General features: G+C 42.7%; 1 protein-coding gene, 1 long non-coding RNA gene and 1 pseudogene across 2 annotated transcripts in view; 2 read left to right on the top strand and 1 right to left on the bottom strand.

Moving 5' to 3' along the window:
• Window positions 1-1,572: 1,572 nt before the first annotated feature.
• LOC137769800 (uncharacterized) lies at window positions 1,573-19,750 on the bottom strand. The gene is made up of 4 exons (XR_011075091.1): window positions 19,612-19,750; window positions 15,859-15,968; window positions 15,399-15,478; window positions 1,573-1,634 (listed from the first exon to the last, which is right to left on the bottom strand). It is a non-coding gene; the product is annotated as an uncharacterized lncRNA (long non-coding RNA).
• On the top strand, window positions 5,949-9,048 carry LOC137770429 (kunitz-type protease inhibitor 2 pseudogene; annotated as a pseudogene).
• STOM (stomatin) overlaps window positions 18,853-21,700 on the top strand; it is a 28,272-nt gene continuing 25,424 nt past the window's right edge. Inside the window, exon 1 of the mRNA XM_068551764.1 lies at window positions 18,853-19,004. Within this exon, the coding sequence (XP_068407865.1) occupies window positions 18,944-19,004 (61 nt within the window). The 5' untranslated portion in view covers window positions 18,853-18,943. The remainder of the gene's footprint in view (window positions 19,005-21,700) is intronic.

Genomic DNA, 21,700 nt, shown 5'->3' on the forward strand with positions numbered 1-21,700 from the left:
TCTATAGGCCGCAATGCTGTTTGATAGCATTTTACCCACAGTAGAACTTCTTTCAAAATTGGAGCCAATTCTCTCAAACCCTGCTGCTGTTTTATCAATTAAGCTTATGTAATATTCTAAATCCTTTGTTGTCTTTCAACCATCATCACAACATCATTACCAGGAGTAGATTCCATCTCAAGAAGCCAATTTCTTTGCTCATCCATAAGAAGCAACTCCTCATCCATTAAAGTTTTATCATGAGATTGCAGCAATTCAGTCACATCCTCAGGCTGCACTTCTACTTCTAGTTCTCTTGCTATGTCCACCACCTCTGCAGTTTCTTCCTCCACTGAAGTCTTGAACCCTCAAAATCATCCATGAGTGTTGGAATCAACTTCTTCCAAACTCCTGTTCATGTTGATATTTTGACCGGTTCCCATGAATCATGAATGTTTTTAATGGCATCTAGAATGGTGAATCCTTTCAAGAAGGTTTTCAATTTACTTTTCCAGATCCATCAGAGGAATATCTATCTATGGCAGCTATAGCCTTCTGAAAATTAAGCCTTTCTTAAATAACAAGACTTAAAAGTTGAAATTACTCTTTAATCATGGGCTGCAGAGTGGAAGTTGTGTTAGCAGGCATGAAAACAACCTTAATCTCATTGTACATCTCCATCAGAGCTCTTGGGTGACCAGGTGCCTTGCCAATGAGCAGTAATATTTTTAAAGGAATCCTTTTTTCTGAGCAGTAGGTCTCAACCGTGGGGTTAAAATATTTAGTAACCCATGTTGTAAACAGATGTGCTGTCATCTGGTATTTGTTGTTTCATTTATACAGCACAGGCAGAGTAGATTTAGCAGAGTTCCGGGAGGCCCTATGATTTTCAAAATGGTAAATGAGCACTGGCTTCAACTTCAAGTCACCAGCTGCATTAGCCCCTAACATGAGAGTCAGTCTGTCCTTTGAAGCTAGGCATTGACTTCTCCACTCTAGCTATGAAAGTCCTAGATGGCATCTTTTTCCAATATAAGGCTGTTTTGTTGACACTGAAAATCTGTTGTTTAGTGTAGCCACGTTCATTAATTATCTTAGCTAGATCTTCTGGAAAACTTGCTGCATGCAGCTTCTATGTCAACACTTGCTGCCTCACCTTGTACTTTTATGTTATAGTGATGGCTTCTTTCCTTAAATCTCATGAACCAGCCTCTGCTAGCTTCAAACTTTTCTTCTGTAGCTTTCTCACCTCTCAGCCTTCATTGAATTGAAGAGTTAGGGCCTTGCTCTGGATTAGGCTTTGGCTTAAGGGAATGTTATGGCTGGTTCAATCTTCTATCCAGACCACTAAAGCTTTCTCCACATCAACAATAAGGCTGTTTCACTTTCTTATCATTTGTGTGTTCACTGGAATAGCACTTTTAATTTCCTTCAAGAACACTTCCTTTGCATTCACAACTTCGCCAACTGGTGCAAGAGGCCTAGCTTTTGGCCTATCTTAGTTTCAACGTGCCTTCCTCAGGTTAATCATTTCTTGTTTTTGATTTAAAGTAAGAGGTGTGCAACCCTTCCTTTTACTTGAACACTTAGAGACCACTGTGAAGTTATTAACTGGCCGAATTTCAATATTGTTGTGTCTCAGGGAATAGGGAGGCCTGAGGAGAGTGAGAGAGATGGGGGAACAGCCAGTCGGTGGAGCAGTCAGAATACACACAGCATTTATCAATTAAGTTCACCATCTTATATGGGCATGGTTAATGGCTCCCCCAAATAACTATTACACAATACTAACATCAAGGATCACTGATCACAGATCACCATAACAAATGTAATAATAATGAAAAAGTTTGAAATATTGCAATAATTACCAAAATTGACACAGAGATATTAGGTGAACAAATGCTGTTGGAAAAAATGGCACCAACAGACTTGCTTGATGCAGGGTTGCCATAGACCTTCAATTGTAAAAAAACACAGTATCTGCAAGCACTATAAAGCAAAGCACAATAAAACAAGGTATGCCTGTATATGGGAAATCTCTGTACCTTCTTCTTAATTTTATCATAAACCTAAAACTGATCTTTAAAATTCTTTAAAAAAATTAGAGGAAAGGTGAAAGCCAAGGGAGGGAGAGAGAAGGAGAGCAAATACGTGGAGAGCTACAGTCCTCATTTACACAAATGGTCAAGAAGCCATAGTGGATATGTTAACTCCCTTCCTCCATCAATTCAAGCTTTGGTTGCCTTTGGCTAGTGTAAGTCAGTTAAAGTTCTTTGCCTAGTCAACTGACCCTTAGACACCTTTGATTCCTGAGGTGTCTAAGCCTGCCTTGTTTTTTGTTAAACTTAATAACTGGGCATGTAAAAGAAAGCATCCAACTCTGCTAGCTTTATAATACTAACCCTAATACTGTAACCCTAATACAGTAACCCTTTGATAATCAGGGCCAATCACACCAACCAATACTAGAAGCCTTACTTCTCAGCTGTGAACTGAGTTTCTTGACTGATCACAATGTTTTATGAAACACAACAATGGTACCAAAAAAAAGCATTCAGTGATTCTATGGATTATATCAATGGCAGAATTATGACAAACAGAAATGGCAAATAATGCAGATTAAGTGTCAGTATTGATGATTAAAAATTGTTTCCCCCGAGGCTTCCAGATAAAGATGGCAGATTGAGTATAATAATTCAATTTTACTTCCTCTGAAACTCCACTGAAAGTACGGTAGAGGGATTTTTTTTTTAACTCACAAACCTATAAATCCAGAGAGAAGAGAAGAGGAGACAATAGCAACAAAATATTAAGGCTGGAATGTGGAAAAGTGACTTAGGATATAGTGGGGAAAGCCAAGAACTAAATTGATGTATATCACAGAATCTTCCAAAGGCTCAGGAACTAAGTGGACTTTTGGAAGTGGGGGGAGGGGGGCAGGGTAAGAAGGGATATTAAATAAGGACTGATAGAATGCAGTTTTAAAATACATTCCCAGGCTTCCCTGGTGGCGCAGTGGTTCAGAATCTGCCTGCCAATGCAGGGGACACGGGTTCGAGCCCTGGTCTGGGAAGATCCCACATGCCGCGGAGCAACTAGGCCCGTGAGCCACAACTACTGAGCCTGCGCTCCACAACAAGAGAGGCCACGATAGTGAGAGGCCCGTGCACCGCGATGAAGAGTGGCCCCCACTTGCCGCAACAAGAGATAGCCCTCGCACAGAAACGAAGACCCAATGCAGCCATAAATAAATAAATAATTAAATAATTTTTAAAAAAAATACATTCCCAATCTCCCAATTCCTCCCACCCCCCCTTCCCCCTTGGTATCTGTACATTTGTTCTCTACATCTGTGTCTCTATTTCTGCTTTGCAAATAAGATCATCTATAGCATTTTTCTAGATTCTACATATGTGCATTAATATACGATATTTGTTTTTCTCTTTCTGACTTACTTCACTCTGTATGACACTCTCTAGGTCCATCCACGTCTATACAAATGACCCAATTTCGTTCCCTTTTATGGCTGAGATACATATACACTATTGATACTACGTATAAAATAGATAATTAATGAGAACATACTGTATAGCACTGGGAATTCTTCTTAATGCATTGTGGTGACCTAAATGGGAAGGAAATCCAAAAAAGAGGGGATATATTTATATGTATAGCTGATTCATTTTGCTGTACAATAGAAACTAACACAACATTGTAAAGCAACTATACTCCAATAAAAATTAATTTAAAAAAATAACGTACATTCCCCATCCCTTGAGTGTGGGCTGGGCTTAGCGACTTTCTTCTGAAGACTAGGGTATGGAAAGAGAGACACAGTTAACGAGAGAACCCAGAGACACCACCTTAGCCAAGTGAGCACTCAAGTTTAAGATCACCAGTCACAAGTCATGTTGGTGTCATGTTCTCCTGATACGATGCAGTGAAAAGGGCAGTTCATCTCTGTGGCATTCTTCCCCCAAATCCATATTCCTGATGTAATCATGACAAACCCAAACATCAGGCAAACCCAAATAGAGGGGCAGCCTACAATACCTGACCTGTACTCTTCAAAATTGCCAAGGTCACAAAAGACAAGGAAAGACCAAAAAACTGTCACAGCTTGGAGACTAAGGCATCATGATGATTGAATGCAGTGTAATATCCTGAAACAGAGAAAGGCATCAGTGAAAAAACTGGTAAACTCCAAATAAAGTCTGTGGTTTTGTCAACACTATTGTACTCATGTTAATTTCTTAGTTTTGGTAAATGCAGCTTGATTATGGAAGATGTTACCTTTTGGGGAAGCTTGGGGAAGTGTGTACAGGTACTCCATACTATCTTTGCAACTTTTTTGTAAATCTAAAATTTCAAAATAAAAAGATATAAAAATATAAAAGGGAGAAAAGGAGATAGAGCTCTACTTCCCCTCCCTCATGGCATTAACTCTTCCTGCAGAAGACTGGAACTGGTAAATGCAGAATAACTGAACAGCTGTGGTGCAGGTACCCTACTGGGAAACAGGAGCAGGACCTAAGCTGTGCACACTGAATGATAAGACCCAACGCCAGCCTTAGAACTGAGTGCCTGGGCCCCATTTGTTAGAGAGCCCTATGAATCAGAGAGATGGAGAGAATAAATTCATGAAAGAACACATGGGTATCGTTATCAATCAAGGCCCAGCACCCAATGCTGGCACAGTGCAATCTATAACCTTAAATGTGTCCCTTTTGTGACACTAACTTCATTTGGAGATGCTTCTCCTCATCGCTTGCTCTTGTCCTCCTTTCTCCTCTAAATAAAAGGTGACTGTCCCTGAATGCTGTATAGGAGTGTGGGTTGTGCTTCTGCTGTCAAACACAGACTTTGCTACAGAAGGAATATGAACAGCAGAAGCACTTCCGTAAGAGAAAATACAAATTAATTAGTTTGACAAATCTTTCTCTCTGAGAGCACGGATGAAATAGATACTTGCATATTAAAGTCTCAGAGTGTCGGATGTCCATTTTTTTAAATTTCACTTCAAATTCTAGCTGGAGTATCCAGTGATATGCACTAATTAGCATACTATTCAATACCATTATACATAGCAACTGAGAAACACTTTGTAATATTAAATAATTCATATTACTCTTAAGTCTGTGTGTATATATGTCTAGATATAACAAGTATGAAGCAAGCTATGTATTTTACACTGACAGATGGATACTAATTCTAGAATTAGTAATTTGTTTTAGTTTTATAAAATGTTTAATATGATTTAAACAAAACGTTAAGTTTGAATTACCAGATAAGCAATAATGAGAGATGGAGCATGAGACGACTTCTCAGTTTTCTCCCTCAATGAGTCATGGTTTCCTTAGGCAAGGTTTGCACAACAGGTAACACTTATCCAACGCTTCTCACACCAGAGGCAATTTCCTCCCTTGCCTCACCTGGGGGGCAGGCATTTGGCAATATCTGGAGACATTTTTGATCGCCATGACTCAGGGATGGGGTTCTACTGGCATCTGGTAGATAGAGGCCAGGGATGCTACTAAACATCTCACAGTGCACAGGACAGCCCCCCAGAGCAAAATAATCCATTCGAAAATGTTAATAGTGCCACAGCTAAGAAGTCTGTTTTAGATAAATCTAGGAGTTTGGGGTTCTCTAAGCCTTGATGTCTCTCATATACTGCTATTCCATTTGTCAAGACCCCACTCTTCCCTAATCTAGCTTAACCTGACGTTCATATAAAATGCTTGGCAAAGTATGTGGATTCACATACTAATATAATTTACCAAATCACAGAATCAGTCTCTGAATTTGGTTTTCAGTTACCTCAGCCCTATGACTACAAGCAATAAGAGATTTTTACAACACTCTCTCATAAAGGCTTTTGAGTTTTATTCCATTAAGGCAACACTTTTGCAATTTGAGTATGTCACCTGCTTGCTTTAAATTACCCCATGCGATTAAAGGCACCCATCATGGTTCAATCACACCTGTTCCCCTTTAAACTGAACTATGGCAACAGCTATCTGATTCCCCAGAGCTTCCTCCTCAGTGAGTACATAGTTCCATATAATCATACAAGATAACTTGATTGGCTATTTTTCCATTGCATACGGAATGCCACTTTACCATCATGGAATATGAAAGAAAGTCTCTGCATTTTGTCTGACCTCTATGTAATAACCATTTCCCTGAGGACATGTTGCCTGTAGCCCACTGTCTGGAACCACTAGATAGTAAGCCCCATGGAGCCAGGGACCAAGCCTATCTTATTAATCACTGTATTCCCAGCACCTAGGCTGTACTTGGCACATAGCAGGCACCTAGTTAATATTTGTTGAATTAATTAGTAAAGTCAAATGTCAATTCCTCAAAGAAACTTTTTTATTAAAGTGCTTATTACATATGTTTCTCCATCTGTTTTTCCTCCTCAACTAAGTCTCTCAAGACAGAGACCTAATAACAAAGATACTTAGCAACCTAGTCACCAAGGTACAGGAAAGACTTTTCAAACAACTCATACAATAAAATCAACATCCCTGCTACCATCGTCAAAAGAGACAGTGTGAAAGAACTGAGAGCTTAAGAACTTATAGGCTCTTCACATAGGGAAGTAAAACTGTGGAAAGGCTGAATAGCTTACGTTTCTAAGTACACGCAGAACTGGTCTCCAAGAGATAACCAAACTGCTTTCACTCCTACCCTCCCCAAAAATGCCCTCTTGAAACGGCCTGAATTTTTTTTTTACATCCTAATAATGAAAGAAATTCTTTCAAATTTAAATTCATTTGAACAGGCATTCTTCTTTAAAATAACAATTATATCTGAAAATGTTAAGAGGTTGGCTATTAATAATCCATGTACTCATTAGGGCAAATCACTACAGTAAAGTTACTTTTTTTCTAATATCAGAGACTCTCCAAAACAGGAATGTAGGTAATTTTGGTGCAAAGAGAGCTTTGACGGGAGAAGATAGGCTTGGATGGACTGGGGCAATGTGGTATCTAGGGTAGTTAGCACCAAGCACTATGAAGTAGAAGAGAAGCAGATAAGAGAAGTGAAAGGATGCTGAAGACAATATACACCAATTTACAAACTGCCTAAGATCACTTCGAGACTTAGAGAACATAGGGCTTCCCTGGTGGCGCAGTGGTTAAGAATCCGCCTGCCAATGCAGGGGACACGGATTCGAGCCCTGGTCCAGGACGATCCCACATGCCGTGGGGCAACTAAGCCCGTGCGCCACAACTACTGAGCCTGCGAGCCACAACTACTGAAGCCCATGCGCCTAGAGCCCGTGCTCCGTAACAAAGAGAAGCCACTGCAATGAGAAGCCCGCACGCCGCAACGAACAGTAGCCCCCGCTCACCGCAACTAGAGAAAAAGCCCGTGCGCAGCAACGAAGACCCAACGCAGCCAAAAGTAAATAAATAAATAAATTTATTTTTAAGAAAAAGACTTAGAGAACATCTTCGGCTCTTGTTTCTGCACTTCACTTGCTCTCTGGTTAGTACTGTGGTTCACCTGCTTCTAAATTAAGGATTACATGATGGATTCTGGAAGGAGGCTTCTTCTGAACATGAAGTCCACTAAATACCACCACTGTGCTGCTCACTTTCCTTGCAGCCACAGAATTGTGCATGCCCAATGCTCCTGTTAGTACTGTTGAGGCAACAAGTAACTTTCTGCCACTTTGGAAGGTCTAGAGTTCTCAAAAAAGTCTTGTGATGATTTCATCACCTGACTAAATTAGCTGACACAGAGCTAAGAATGATTCAATGACTGCTTACAGAGTATAAGAACTGATTAATTCCACTCAAGGGGAAAGAAATCACTGACAAAACCAAACACTTTTACTAATTACTGTATTGCCACTCCATAAACACATGGTAGCTTTTATAGTAAAAAAAGATAGTTCCACTATGCTGAATTACAATCACTTAGTTGAATGCTAAGCATAATTTAATTTTATTAATTTTGAGGGGATTTGTATAAAATCACTCCTTAATTTTATGAAATGCAGATTACAATACAGACTGTTTGCCATGATTTAATGCATAGCTTGTTTTTTCATTTTCCTTTCAGTCTATGTATATTTGATTAATAAATAATAAAAATAGAACCAAACACAGCAGTAGTTCTCAGCTTACTTTCTTCCACTAGAAAAAGTTTCCATTTCTCCATGGATAAACCAATGTTTAGGGGAAGTGTGACAAAAAGTCACTTTGTTTTTATATTTCAAAAAAAAAAATCCTAGGGGTGGAGCCCGTCACGGCGCAGCTGTGTGGGCTGAGGCGGTACTGGGCACTTCTCGCCCTCCTGGCATCGCTGCTCCTCTCCCGCTGAGGCGGCTGACGGAGAATGTGGCGTCCATGGAAGCAAGGGCATCTACTAAGAGTGAGGTGTTTCTCCAGCCACACACAGCTGCACAGACTTTTGCCGAGTTTCGAAGAGTGTGGGGAAATGCCGGGCCTCCATCCCTAAGTGGCGGTACAATGTCACTGAGGGATCCTGCCAGCAGTTTGTGTATGGAGGCTGCGGAGGGAATGACAATAACTACATGACCAAGGAGGAGTGTCTTGCAAAGTGCGCTGGTGTCACAGTCAACACCATCGATGATCTGTCCAGGAATGGAGCGGATTCCTCTGTCCCAAGTGTTCCCGGAAGGCAGGATTCTGATGACCTGTCCAGTGATATTTTCAACTATGAAGAATACTGCACTGCCAAGGCTGTCCCTGGGGCTTGCCGCGCATCCTTCCCACACTGGTACTTTAATGCCGAGAAGAACTCTTGTGATAACTTCACCTGCAGCGGATGCCGGGCAATAAAAACAGCTACCTCTCCAAGGAGGAGTGCATGCAGCGCTGCCTCGGCAAGCAGTTGTGTCCTGCCCCGCCCCGCACTAAAGTGGTGGTCCTGGCAGGGCTGTTCGTGATGGTCCCGATCCTCTTGCTGGGAGCCTCTGCGGTCTGCCTGATCAGGGTGGGGCGCAGGAACCAGGAGCGCGCCCCCCGCACCGTGTGGAGCTCTGGGGGCGACAAAGAGCTCCTGGTGAAGAACACTTTCGTCCTGTGAATGCCCTGTCGCCAAGGGGCTGCCCTCCTCAATCCCCCGTTAATGAAGAGAATCTGGGAAGGGAGGGGAGACAAGTGTTGAACGCGTCTGTGCTTTTTCAAATAGAGTGATTGGTTTGTATTTGCGCGATCATTAGGGCTTTTGGTCTGTTTGTTAATCCAGAAGGTAAGAGGGCTGCTCCCTGGTCTCCCGGGATGGGTTTGCTTTGGAAATTCTCTTAGTGAAGGGCTGTGCACTTTGCAAATGGTCTAGCCCTAGATGGGAGTCGGTTCCTCTTCGATTTATTTCTTTGCTCCACGTATAGTTTTCTTAGCTTATGTTGAATCCTATTGTCTCCTTTCCGATCACAAAAGTAATGTTTAATAGTTTCCTTTGTTTGTTTTCTGTTTTGCTTTGTTTTTTTAAAGTAAGCAGAAACATATTTTTTTAATTAGGATTCTGAAAGGAAGAAGTAAAATGTACAAGTTTAATAAAAATGGCCTTCCCCGCATAGCACAGGGAGATCAGCTCGGTGCTTTGTGACCACCTAGAGGGGTGGGATAGGGAGGGTGGGAGGGAGGGAGACGCAAGAGGGAAGAGATATGGGAACATATGTGTATGTATAACTGATTCACTTTGTTATAAAGCAGAAACTAACACACCATTGTAAAGCAATTATACTCCCATAAAGATGTTAAAAAAAAAAAAAAAACGGCCTTCCCTTAAAAAAAAAAAATCCTAAAAGTGGAAGGAAAAAGCAATCATTAGTTTACTTCCTATATATGGTTTGACTAACTTTTAGTAGCCACAACCCCTATGTTCAGTACAGATTAGAAGAAACCTTATATTCAGACCATTTTAACTCTTCAGGGGATGTGGATTCTATCGGGAATAAACTTTTAATTTTTCTTTAATTGAAACAGTGTTTACCATTAAAAAATCACATGGCACTGAGAAGCAGAAAAGAAGATTTGAACAAATGGAGAGAGATATACGTGTGGATCAGAAAACTGGCCATTCAGCCATCCATGCACTACCGACTTCTGCCAGAGGTTAGCTTCCCTAAGCCTGTCATGAAATACCGACGGATTTCCTGCTTCCTTCAACTAGTCAACTGGTATCTTTGGATTTTCTCTTTCAATCTAATCCACCTGCCATCATCTTCCTGCTTTTCAAATTGTATACATCACTTTATTCCTTGAGTTTCCTTTGCCTAAAAAGAACCCTTTCTTCACCATTTTCTGTTCTTGGTAAGATGCAGCACTTTTTCCCCAGGTCACACCAGCCCAAGAGTAAAGTAGTAAGTCTCCCAAATCCGTATGTCTCTGACTCAGATTCGGACTCTACCCGCACTTCAAGAGCTCCAGTTTCCCTGCAACAGCTTTGGGTGCCCCAGTGGCTGCCTCATGGATGCTCTACAGAAAAATCCTCTTGATTACCCACTTGGTTGGCGCCATTTGCTCTTCTGCTGCTGATGTTCCCTGGCGTTGCTGATGAACAAAACAGCAGCCAAGCTGCCGTGGCCACCGGCGGTACTATAGCTAGCTACTGGGACCCACCAACAGGTACCAGTCCTGATGGAACCTGCCGATGCCTGTGCCATGGGTCCTGTCCTCTGACACTTCCCAAGCCTTGCAACTGATGCTACTGACACTTTCTGTTCTCAGTGTTACAGCCACTATAATTCCTACACCATTTTCCACTTTAGCTACCATGCTCTATCATTCTGAGTCTGAGAGTTGGGCTGTAGAACTAAATGCATAAGCCTCTGCTATACTCAGATCATCTGTCCACTACAATGCTGGCCAAATGTCCTTCAATCAAACATAGGTTCCTGAAAAATCTTCCCTAGTTTAAAAAATTAAGCATTTATTTATTCTGCCTTTTTAGGAAAAACTTAATTCATCTCCAGTTGATAAAGGAAAGCTCCTCTTTATTGAAGAATGCTAGATAGTGATAATAAATGTAGAAAGAATGGTAGAATCAGAAAATCACCATTTGGCACCCCCTGCCCCTCAATGAAATAATTGATTCAGGCAACAACCATCAGTGGATGTCAAAAAAGATAAATAAATAAAACAAATATGGCAAAATGCTAGCACTTATTGAATTAAGTGGTGGGTAAATTCTTTTAATCTTCTGAAAAAAATTTTTTCAATAAAAAGTTGGGCCAGGGTCAAGTCTCCCTTAACTTAAGGTGAGGTCTTTCTCATGAGGATTGGTGTTCCTTTATGTAAATGGAACCCTGGTGTCATCTACCCATGCCAGAAGCCAGATATACTGACTTGTGAGGTGAGCACAGCTTCAGCCTGAGCTGAGAACCCTGCTACACTTGAGTCATAACGCCTTCCTGATGCCTTCCTCTTTCTGACCCTTTCAGCTCTGTTTCCTCCCAACTGTCTTAAGGACAACCCTTGAAACCAAATATGAGTTTACAATTGCATAGTCACAACAGGGAGCAAACCAGAACCATCTGGGGAGCTTTTTCAAAAGATACACACCCAGAGCCTGACCTATAGATATTTCCATTCTTGGGTGGGCCTTGGGCACATGATCTTGAAAAAGTCTCCAGATAACTCTGATATACCTCTCTGAAAGAGAGGTGTTTCTCTGAAACTATACTTAGGCTTTTTCCTGAAGAATCTATACAAACGTCCCTGACTTACAATGGTTCAACTTAATGATTTTTTGACTTTACAATGGCGTGAAAATATGCATTCAGAAGAAACTGTACTTTGAATTGTGAATTTTGATCTTTTCCAGGCTAGCGACGACACTCTCTCTTGATGCTGGGCAGCCACAGCTCCCCGTCAGCCACACAATCACGAGGGGAAACAACTGATACACTTAAAACCATTCTGGGGCTTCCCTGGTGGCGCAATGGTTGAGAATCTGCCTGCCAATGCAGGGGACACAGGTTCGAGCCCTGGTCTGGGAAGATCCCACACGCCGCGGAGCAACTAGGCCCGTGAGCCACAACTACTGAGCCTGCGCGTCTGGAGCCTGTGCTCCGCAACAAGAGAGGCCGCGATAGTGAGAGGCCCGCGCACCGCGATGAAGACTGGCCCCCGCTTGCCGCAACTAGAGAAAGCCCTCGCACGGAAACGAAGACCCAACAAAGCCAAAAATAAGGGGCTTCCCAGGTGGCGCAGTGGTTGAGAATCTGCCTGCCAATGCAGGGCACACGGGTTCAAGCCCTGGTCTGGGAAGATTCCCGCGTGTTGTGGAGCGGCTGGGCCCGTGAGCCACAATTACTGAGCCCGCGCATCTGGAGCCTGTGCTCCGCAATAAGAGAGGCCGCGATAGTGAGAGGCCCGCGCACCGCGATGAAGAGTGGCCCCCGCTTGCCGCAATGAGAGAAAGCCCTCGCGCAGAAACGAAGACCCAACACAGCCATAAATAAATAAATACATACATTAAAAAAATTTAGAAAAAAAAAATAATAAATAAATAAATTAATTAATTAATTAAAATAATTAAAAAAAAAAAACATTCTGTACCCAGACAACCATACTGTTTTTCACTGTCAGTACAGTATTCAATAGATCGCATGAGACAGTCAACACTGTATTATAAAATAGCTTTGTGTGAGATGATTTAGCCCAACTGTAGGCTAATGTAAGTGTTCTGAGCACGTTTAAGGTAGGCTAGGCTAGGCTATGATGTTCAGTAGGATAGATGTACTAAATGCATTTTCAACTTACAATATTTTCAACTTATGATTTCAACTTAGGTTTATTGGAACATAACCCCATCATAAGTTGACGAAGATCTGTACACATAAGAAAGGATGGGGGCAGATTCAGAAATTGAAAAGATAAATATCAACTTAGGAAACTGAAAAAAATTCAAATTGTTGGTATGGTAGTTATTAATGCTGCTCACTGATGTCTAATTCTCTCTTTCCTAAACCCAGAAAACTGCACTTTCCCCTGCTCGTTTGAAGTTGGACCTAGCTGTGTTACTGGCTTTGGCCAATGAAATATAAGCATCAGTGCATGTGTCACTTCCAAGCAGAAGACTTCAAGAGACAGTGCACAAGTCACCATATCCCCTTTTCCCTCCCTTGGTGGTGGTGGAAGCACACGTTAAGATGGAGCCTCCATCAGCTGAGATCCCTGGGTGACTGTGATGAAAAAGCCTCTGTCATCCCAGGACATGAAATGGGAGTAAGAAATAAAGACTTTTGTGAAAAATCATGGAAATATGGAAGTTGTTCGTTAATGCAGCATAATCTACTCTATCTTGACTGATAAACTGGCAAACCTTTCACGGAGCCTAAGCAATTTAAAGAGAATCAGTTCTGTCTTCATCAATGACTAAAAATTTACAGAGACGGTGTTGATAGAGGGAAACGAGGGAGCTTTAGGGTCAGAGCTACCTAAGTTTAAATCCATGGTGTCATTGTTTGTTGTAATAATAAAAATAGTATATAAGTTCTGTGTAATATACAATTACTTTTAGTAACCACTAACACTTATGAAGTGCTTACTATGTGCCAGGCACGTGCTGAGCAATTTACATGGATTATTTCACTTACTCTTCCATAACTTGCCCAAGGTCAGAGAGCTAGGAAATGGTGGAACAAGGATTCTAACACAGGCAATGGAGGCACAGAGCCTGTGCTCTTAACCACACCTCTATTTGCCTCACTCATTTGCCTCTTCTATAAACGAAGATTAGGCAATATGCAAAAAGGTAACATGAGTGATTACTTATCATGACCTACGGGAATGCAGTACTGTAAAAAGACGGGGAGCAAAGGCACAATAATCAAATGCTACATTACTATGCTTGCATTACTTAATGGCTAGTATCAAAATGATCACTGTTAACTTCTTTAAATAAAGGTTTTTTAAAGTAAAGATACAGTGCACAAACAAATAGCACCCATAAAATGCCCAATGATGTAGTAACTGTATCCAGTAGCTCCAAGCCATTATGTCTTAAAGTCCAAGAAAAAAGTTTTCAAGAATAGTGAGAAGATATTTTACGCTCAGCTAGCCACAAATGATATACTGGGATCATTCATTTTAATAACCTTACGTTCATGTATCAATTGTTAACTACATAAGAAAACACCATTATTAAATGTGAAGCTATTTGTTCTGGGCCCTTTCTTCGTTTGTTTAACTTCCTCCTTTCTTTTGCTTCCTTATATAATACTGTAAGAGTACAAGTACAGACTTTCTACATAGACAGTCATGTCTTCTGCAAACAAAGACAGTTTTATTTTCTCCCTTCCCAATCTGTATACCTTTTACTTCCATTTCCTGTCTTATTCATTAGCTAGAACTTCCAATATGATGTTGAAAAGGAGTTGCCTTGTTCCTGATCTTAGTGGGAAAGCTTCTAGTGTCTCACCATTAAGCATGATGTTCACTGTAGGTTTTTCGTACATGTTCTTTATCAAGTTGAGGAAGTCCTCTCTATTCCTACTTCACTCAGTTTTTATGATTAATGACTATTGATTTTGTCAAATGCTTTTTCTACTGTTTGACTCAGATGTTTGAGTCTTTTTGTTTCTTTTTATTTATCCTGAATGATTAAGAGCTTAAACTCTGAAGTCATATAGACTTGGAACAAACACTACTTATAATCTGTGAGATCTTGGGCAAGGGAGTAAACCGAGCCTCAGTTTCCTCAAGGAGATAAAAAATAAACAGTAACTGGTAGTGATAGTAAATGATGGTATTGATATTACTTGAATTATTAAAAATAGTGTCATTATGTAGACCTTTCATTCCACATACAGTGATGGAAAAAATATTTTTTATCATGAGTCCTTAGTGCCCTGTGAATAACAGCCTGTTGAAAAGAGAACCCTTTTTCCAACATAGTGCCCCTTTATTCATTTTTATAACTTTGACAGAAGTAGTTGAATATAGCGGCCACTAGATGGAGCAACATTCCTAGCAGAGTAATCCTTCCTAACCAAGAACTTTCCTTTCAGTATTTATTAAAAATAAATCATGTCTAGAAAAATAATCACTCATAATTATAGGTTACCTGGATACATTTAACAGGGAAACATACATGACTTTGAATACCTCAGAGATATTAATATGAGAAAACAAGCAGGACAAAGATTTGAATACACCATAGTCACATGTGGTATTATGAGCTGAACTGTGTTCCCCCAAAATTCATATGTTGAAATCCTAAATCCTGGGACCTTAGAATGTGACTGTATTTGGAGGTAGGGTCTTTAAAGAGGTAATTCAGTTAAAATGAGGTCATTAGGGTGGGCCCTAATCCAATACGACTGGTGTCCTTATAAGAAGAGGAAATTTGGACACAGAAGTGTACAAAGAGAAGACGATGTGAAAACACAGGAAGAAGACAGTTATCTACAAGTCAAAGAGAGAGACCTGGAACAGATGCTTTCCTCAGGCCCGTCAGAAGAAACCAACTCTGCTGAACCTTGATCTTGGACTTCTCACTTCCAGAACTGTAAGAAAAATATACTTCTGATGTTTAAGCTGCCCAGTCTGTGGTGTAAAAAAAATATACTTCTGATGTTTAAGCCACCCAGTCTGTGGTACTTTGTTATGTAAACCCTAGCAAACTAATACACGTGGAAAGGAATACCAGAAAGAAAACTCCATGAGGGCAAGAATTTTTGTCTTTTTTGTTCATAGTTTAATCCCAAGCACCTACAACAATGCCTGGCACATAATAGGTGTTCAATAAATATTTGCTTTGTGAACTGATAAATAAAGCAGATTAATAAAATTCTTGCCATAGATGACTCTATTAAATACGACCAAAGTTTCAGTAATGCTTTTTATTTTCATAAGACCTGAGGACACAAACACCCAGTGCTCTTACCAAGTGCTGTGGTGTAATTGGTCTGCTGCCACAGCCCAAAGGTACAAAATCCACTGGTGAAACTCCTGCTGTGATTCAGTTCCGGAGTAATTTCCTGAAGAACAGAAGAGCTAAGAAGACAAAAATGCTGCTGTAATACAATAAATGTGAATTAGGCCACACAGAGAAACAGATCAACCTAGTTAGACCCATCCTGCTGAAAATGCCACAAACAGACATAGCTTGCTGGTACTGCTGTTCCCTCAAAAGCATTTGGTTAGCTGATTTCACTGCAGTCACTGTGAACAGCCTGGAATCATAATTTAAAGGAAAAGAAAATAAATAAGGACTTTCCTTTGTTGTTCTTAAAGCATTTCTTACATGGACACAGGAAAAAGACTAATTAAATTTCCTTCTGACTTATTCAATTATGAACTCATGGTGCATGTCTGTCTCAAACCCATCTCCATGTCTTAATGTCGTCACTGTCACCATCAATCAATACTTAATTTGGTACCCTGCATATGCTAGGGAAATAACAGCAAAATAAAACATGAAAGAAATATGGAATAAATACTCTGATTTTAACTTACATGCAAATATACTTTAAATAACAGCTAGAGGAAAAATTCACCAAAATGATAATAGTTCTGTTAGAGGCAATAATACGAGAAGTAATTCTTTCTCTCTTCAAATTATTTGTAATTTTATATAATAAGTCTCAGTTTTTAAAGCATAAAGTTCTCAAAAAACATTCTACCTTCTAATCACTACTGGAAGAAATTTTAGGACTAGAAATTCCCCCAAAGGGAGAGGGTGATACAATAATATTTATTTTTAAAGTACATTTAATCAATACATTTATACAGAATATGCATAAGAAAGCCAGAATATAACAGTTTCATGGGCAAGTGAAATTCAGCATTTTAAAATCTAAATCTGTAAATTCCCATCTATTCTGAAAGTAATCTAAAAATCAAGTCAAATCTTGTTCTCAGTTTGGGGCCTGGAATTAGCTCCCGAACTGATGCAATCTGAAACCAGGGCCAACAAGCGTTTACCAAAGTCTTTGTCCCAAAGGGTGAAGCCTCTTTTCTAATTCTCCAGAAGTGATGCTGTTGGAATTGCCTTGAGAATTGAATCAAGGCAGCAGGCAGGAGTACAAACATTAAATTCATTTTGAAATATTTTCCTTTGCAGCAAAAATGCAAGCTAAATACTTTTTTCACAAATTGATTATGCAGTTTGTAATCAAGCCCTCCTTTATTAAAAGTTTTAATTAGCTGCCTGTGCATTTGCTCCTCATTCCTGGGAACCGCGGCATAAACAGGAAGTTCATGCCTCTGGGGCTTATTCGTTGTGGAATGGAAAAAATGAAGCTGTGGACTTTCTCCAGGATAATTGAGAGAAAGGATCATTAAATAACTGTACTCCCCCTCCTTATCTTCTCCAGAAGGCTTATAAACCAAGTGACTGCACAAGCTGTACTCCACCCCCAGGAATATAAGCAGTTCTTTCCCACACGTGACTGGAGATCAACTTGAGAGCTCTGCATTAGCCTTGAACCACACACTAGTGTCTGTACCCCGAAGCAACGATGATCAGCCACTCTCTTAACACCTGTTACAATCGTGTGTGCTCCACTTTCTACCGTGACAACCACAAGGCTCCAGACCTAAAACTAGAGAGAAAGTCTACCATTTCAATTACCCAAACACCACAAAGTGTTAGATATTATAAGGCCAAAGGGAGAAATTTATGGTGATGGAATAGCTCTGTATTTGACCGTAGTGGTGGTTATACAAATCTATGCTTGAGACAAAATGGCATAGAACTATATATACATTTGCGCCACTGTCAATTTCCTGGCTTTGAGACTACGTATAAGTAAGACGTAACTACTGGGGGAAACTGGGTAGAGGGTACCTATAACCTCTCTGCACTGCCTTTGCAGCTTCCTGAGAATCTGTATTTATTACAGCATGAAATGTTTTTAAAAGTGCACCTGCTTGTGTGCACCACCATACTTTGAACGTTTGCATTCGGACAAGTTTTATCGAGAATAAAACACAGCCTGGTTTTCAAAGGCGAGGTTTCAGCCACCACCCAGCACAAAGCGTGAGGTGGGGAATGCTCTTGCCTGTGCTTTTCCCTCCGCCTGGGATTCCCTTTCCGACCTCCCGCCCCGCCAGTCCCCCTTCCCAAGGGTGGCTCCTTCTCATCTTTCAGGTCACACCTCAATGCCACCTCCTTACAGCGGCCTTCCCTTGTCCCCTTAACTAGAGTAGCTGCCCTCGGCTATCCTCTGAGTCCCCCGTGCCCTTCGTCGCGCTCTTCCTCACGTATAATGATTTGTTTACTTGCTTGTTACCTGTGTCAACTCCACGAGGGAGGGCCCCGTGTCTGCTCCTTGCCCGCTCCGTCCCTAGCAATGAGCACGCTGCTTGGCGACGGCAAGGGCTCGGAAAGGATTTTATTTGAATAAAGGGCACCACACTCGAATTCACTCCCTTGGGCTCGAGGGTGGTCGCGCCGCTTTCTTCCCCTCACACCATGGGTGCTCCCAGTCTAGGGCTGGGCGCGGCGCCCTCACTCTGGCCACACAGGTGCCTCTCTGCCTCCTCCCTTCACTCGGACCCTACCCCGCCCAAGGAGGGCACCATTTTCTTTTAATTCGCCTGCCCAGAAGGGGCGCCTTTTTCTTCTTCGTAGCCTTTTCTCAGGCCATCCTCTCAACCCCCACCCCTGTCTCTTCAGCCGCAATTCCCAGCCCTGTGGCCTCCGCCCCTCCCTTCCGGCACCGCCCCACCCTTCCGGTGCTGCCCCCGACCCGGACCCCCGCCTCAGGGGTGCCTCGCCCCTCAGGCCACGCCCCTCAGCCCTGGGATAGCTGGAAGCTCCCCAGAAGCTGCCGCGCGGGAGGGGAGGGCGGTGGAGGGTGGGGGCGTGTCCTCCTCGGTCCTGGGCGTCGATTGGCCGGGCCGCGGGCAGTGGGTGGGACTGCTGGCTGGGTCTGGGCTCCTGGGTCGCCTCCGGGCATTCCTCGCCGCTCCCGCTCTGGCCCTGGCGACAGCGACCTGAGAGTAGCGACTACGGTTCGGGCATCATGTCTGACAAGCGGCCATCAGCAGAAGCCCAAGCCCGGCGGCTTCCCGACTCCTTCAAGGGTGAGCCCTGTGCCCCTGGCGAGGCCCTTGGGGTCACCCGCCGCCCCTTAACTTTCCCCTCGAGAACGAGCCTTAGCCCAAAGTTCCCAGGAAGATCTCGGATGTTTCTTAGCCGAGCAACCGCTGCTCAAAACCGCGGTTTCCCCACTTGTACACTGAGAATGACGAGCCCTACTTCGCGGGCTGGGGGTCAGGTTTAGGGATGTTAGGGTGCTGAGTGCAAGCCCAGTGCCCGGCACACTGTGGACACTGCAACAGAGGGCGCGTCTCCAGTGCCCACAGCCAGAGCAGGGGCTCGCGTTATCCAGCGGCTGCCAGATGCCAGGCCCTGTGCCAGCGCTTTCCGCTCATTATCTCGTGGCATGCACGCGGACGAGGACGTGCCTGTGTGACTGGCGGCCAGCGAGTGGTGGAGCCGGGCCCAGACCTGCACGCCACACCCGGGAGCCTGCGTCTTCGCCCCACTCCCCCTTCCTTCCCGCCCCATCGGAGGCCAGCTCCTTTACCCAAACCTCGCCCACCCCCAGAGTGCGCCGCCGTCCTCCCGAACTAGAAAGAGCTCCTACCCCCCACCCCTGCCAATTTCCTATTAAGCCGCAAGACCGACCTGTGTAGTTTCGCCACATGTTCCCGACACATTTGCGGAAGAAAAGAAGGAAGTCTCTTTTTAGCATCCTTCCTGTATCTCTTTCCAGCTTCACTTTCTGCCCCATTCTGGCCCCTCCACTTCCTTTGGTCTAGAAACCTCGCCTTCCGGACTTCTGTCCCTCACAAGGAACTGTAAGTTCCCCACCCTACCAGGCCCTTCCCAGTCTTTTTTTTTTTTTTTTTTTAATTATTTATTTATTTATTTATTTATTTATGGCCGTGTTGGGTCTTCGTTTCTGTGCGAGGGCTTTCTCTAGTTGCGGCAAGTGGGGGCCACTCTTCATCGCGGTGCGCGGGCCTCTCACTATCGCGGTCTCTCTTGTTGCGGAGCAGAGGCTCCAGATGCGCAGGCTCAGTAATTGTGGCTCACGGGCCCAGTTGCTTCGTGGCATGTGGGATCTTCCCAGACCAGGGCTCGAACCCGTGTGTCCTGAATTGGCAGGCAGATTCTCAACCACTGCGCTACCAGGGAAGTCCCCCTTCCCAGTCTTGAAGGCGGAAATTGTGTGAGTGACTCAGTTTGTTCCCCTGTGAAGGTACTAGTACCCTTGAGAGGCCTATCACCTAGAACCTTTATTGGCTATCCTTGCGGGGGAGGGGGGATTCATAAAGAGAGGCAATAAACCATTTGGGAGTACTAGTTGCCTCCCCAGGGCTCTTAGTGATCCAAAGGAATTATTTCTAAGGATGGAATTTCAGACAGAATGACATAGTGAAAGAAGTTTAGGGGACTGGGTGGGCTTTTCCAGCACCCCACAAAGAACACTATACTGGACTCATTTATTCTGATTATGTGTAATGCCAACCTTGTCCACCGATCCCTCATGTCCCCGTTTCCTTTCCCCAGCAATCTTTGTCTTTAGTTCCTCCCCAGGAACATCAAAAGAATCACAGAAATCTTTATTCCTCTTTTCTGTACCTTGGACAGTTATTTTCCCAAATCAGGAGTGTGACAGAGAGGATGTACTTGAAGAAACTGATACTCAGAGAAGTTAAATTACTTTAAAGTCACACAGTTTATAAGTAATGGAGGCATATTTGAAGTCTGGGTTTGACTGATTCTAAAACCTGCCCGTATAAAAATTGTGCAGTCCACCTCTTTAGTAGTCAGTTGTCTCTCACTAGAAAGGAAGGTAGGCAGGATCCTTTCATCTGTACCCTGATGTCCTGGTGGGAAACTAAAGGACTGTGAGGACAATGTTAGAAGTTTGGTGAAACTGCAGTGGGAAATCTGTAGAAGTTCTTTGGGAATAAACATGATCTTTGTACTTAATGTTAGTTGTCTTTCATGGTCACAGAACAGCTTTCACTCCTAAATTCTTTTTGTTGGTTCTACGCTACTTTTTAGACAGAAGTCTTTTTAAAATCTATTGAAAACTGTGCACCCTTTCCTCTGAAAATCATATATACAAACAAAATTTTGCTTGGTTGCCGTCACCTTTTTTTTTTTTTTTTTAATTTATTTTTGGCTGGGTTGGGTCTTCGTTGCTGTGCGCAGGCTTTCTCTAGTTGCGGCGAGCGGGGGCTACTCTTCATTGCAGTGCGTGGGCTTCTCATTGCAGTGGCTTCTCTTGTTGCGGAGCATGGGCTCGTGGCACGCGGGCTCAGTAGTTGTGGCTCGCAGGCTCTAGAGCTCAGACTCAGTAGTTGTGGCTCACTGGCTTAGCTGCTCCACGGCATGTGGGATCTTCCTGGACCAGGACTCAAACCCATGTCCCCTGCATTGGCGGGCGGATTCTTAACCACTGTGCCACCAGGGAAGTCCTGCTGTCACCTTTTTAAAAATGTACGCCTTAGAGACCTGACACTGGTAGGAAAGCCACTACTAGAATTTATTAAATAGAATTTATCGAGTGCTTGCCATATGCCAAGTACAGCCTAAATGCTTTGAAAGCATTATCGAATACAATCCTCTAGCAGCTCCACAAGGAGAGTGTCATTATCTACCACTTTACAGCAAGAAAACGGAGGCTCAGAGTGGAAAAATCACCCACACCTGTGAACGAGGTTCAAACTTGGGCTGATTTTCCAAATCATTTTACCTATCC

Source organism: Eschrichtius robustus, chromosome 10 (genome assembly GCF_028021215.1).
Source record: "Eschrichtius robustus isolate mEscRob2 chromosome 10, mEscRob2.pri, whole genome shotgun sequence".
Classification (NCBI taxonomy): domain Eukaryota; kingdom Metazoa; phylum Chordata; class Mammalia; order Artiodactyla; family Eschrichtiidae; genus Eschrichtius; species Eschrichtius robustus.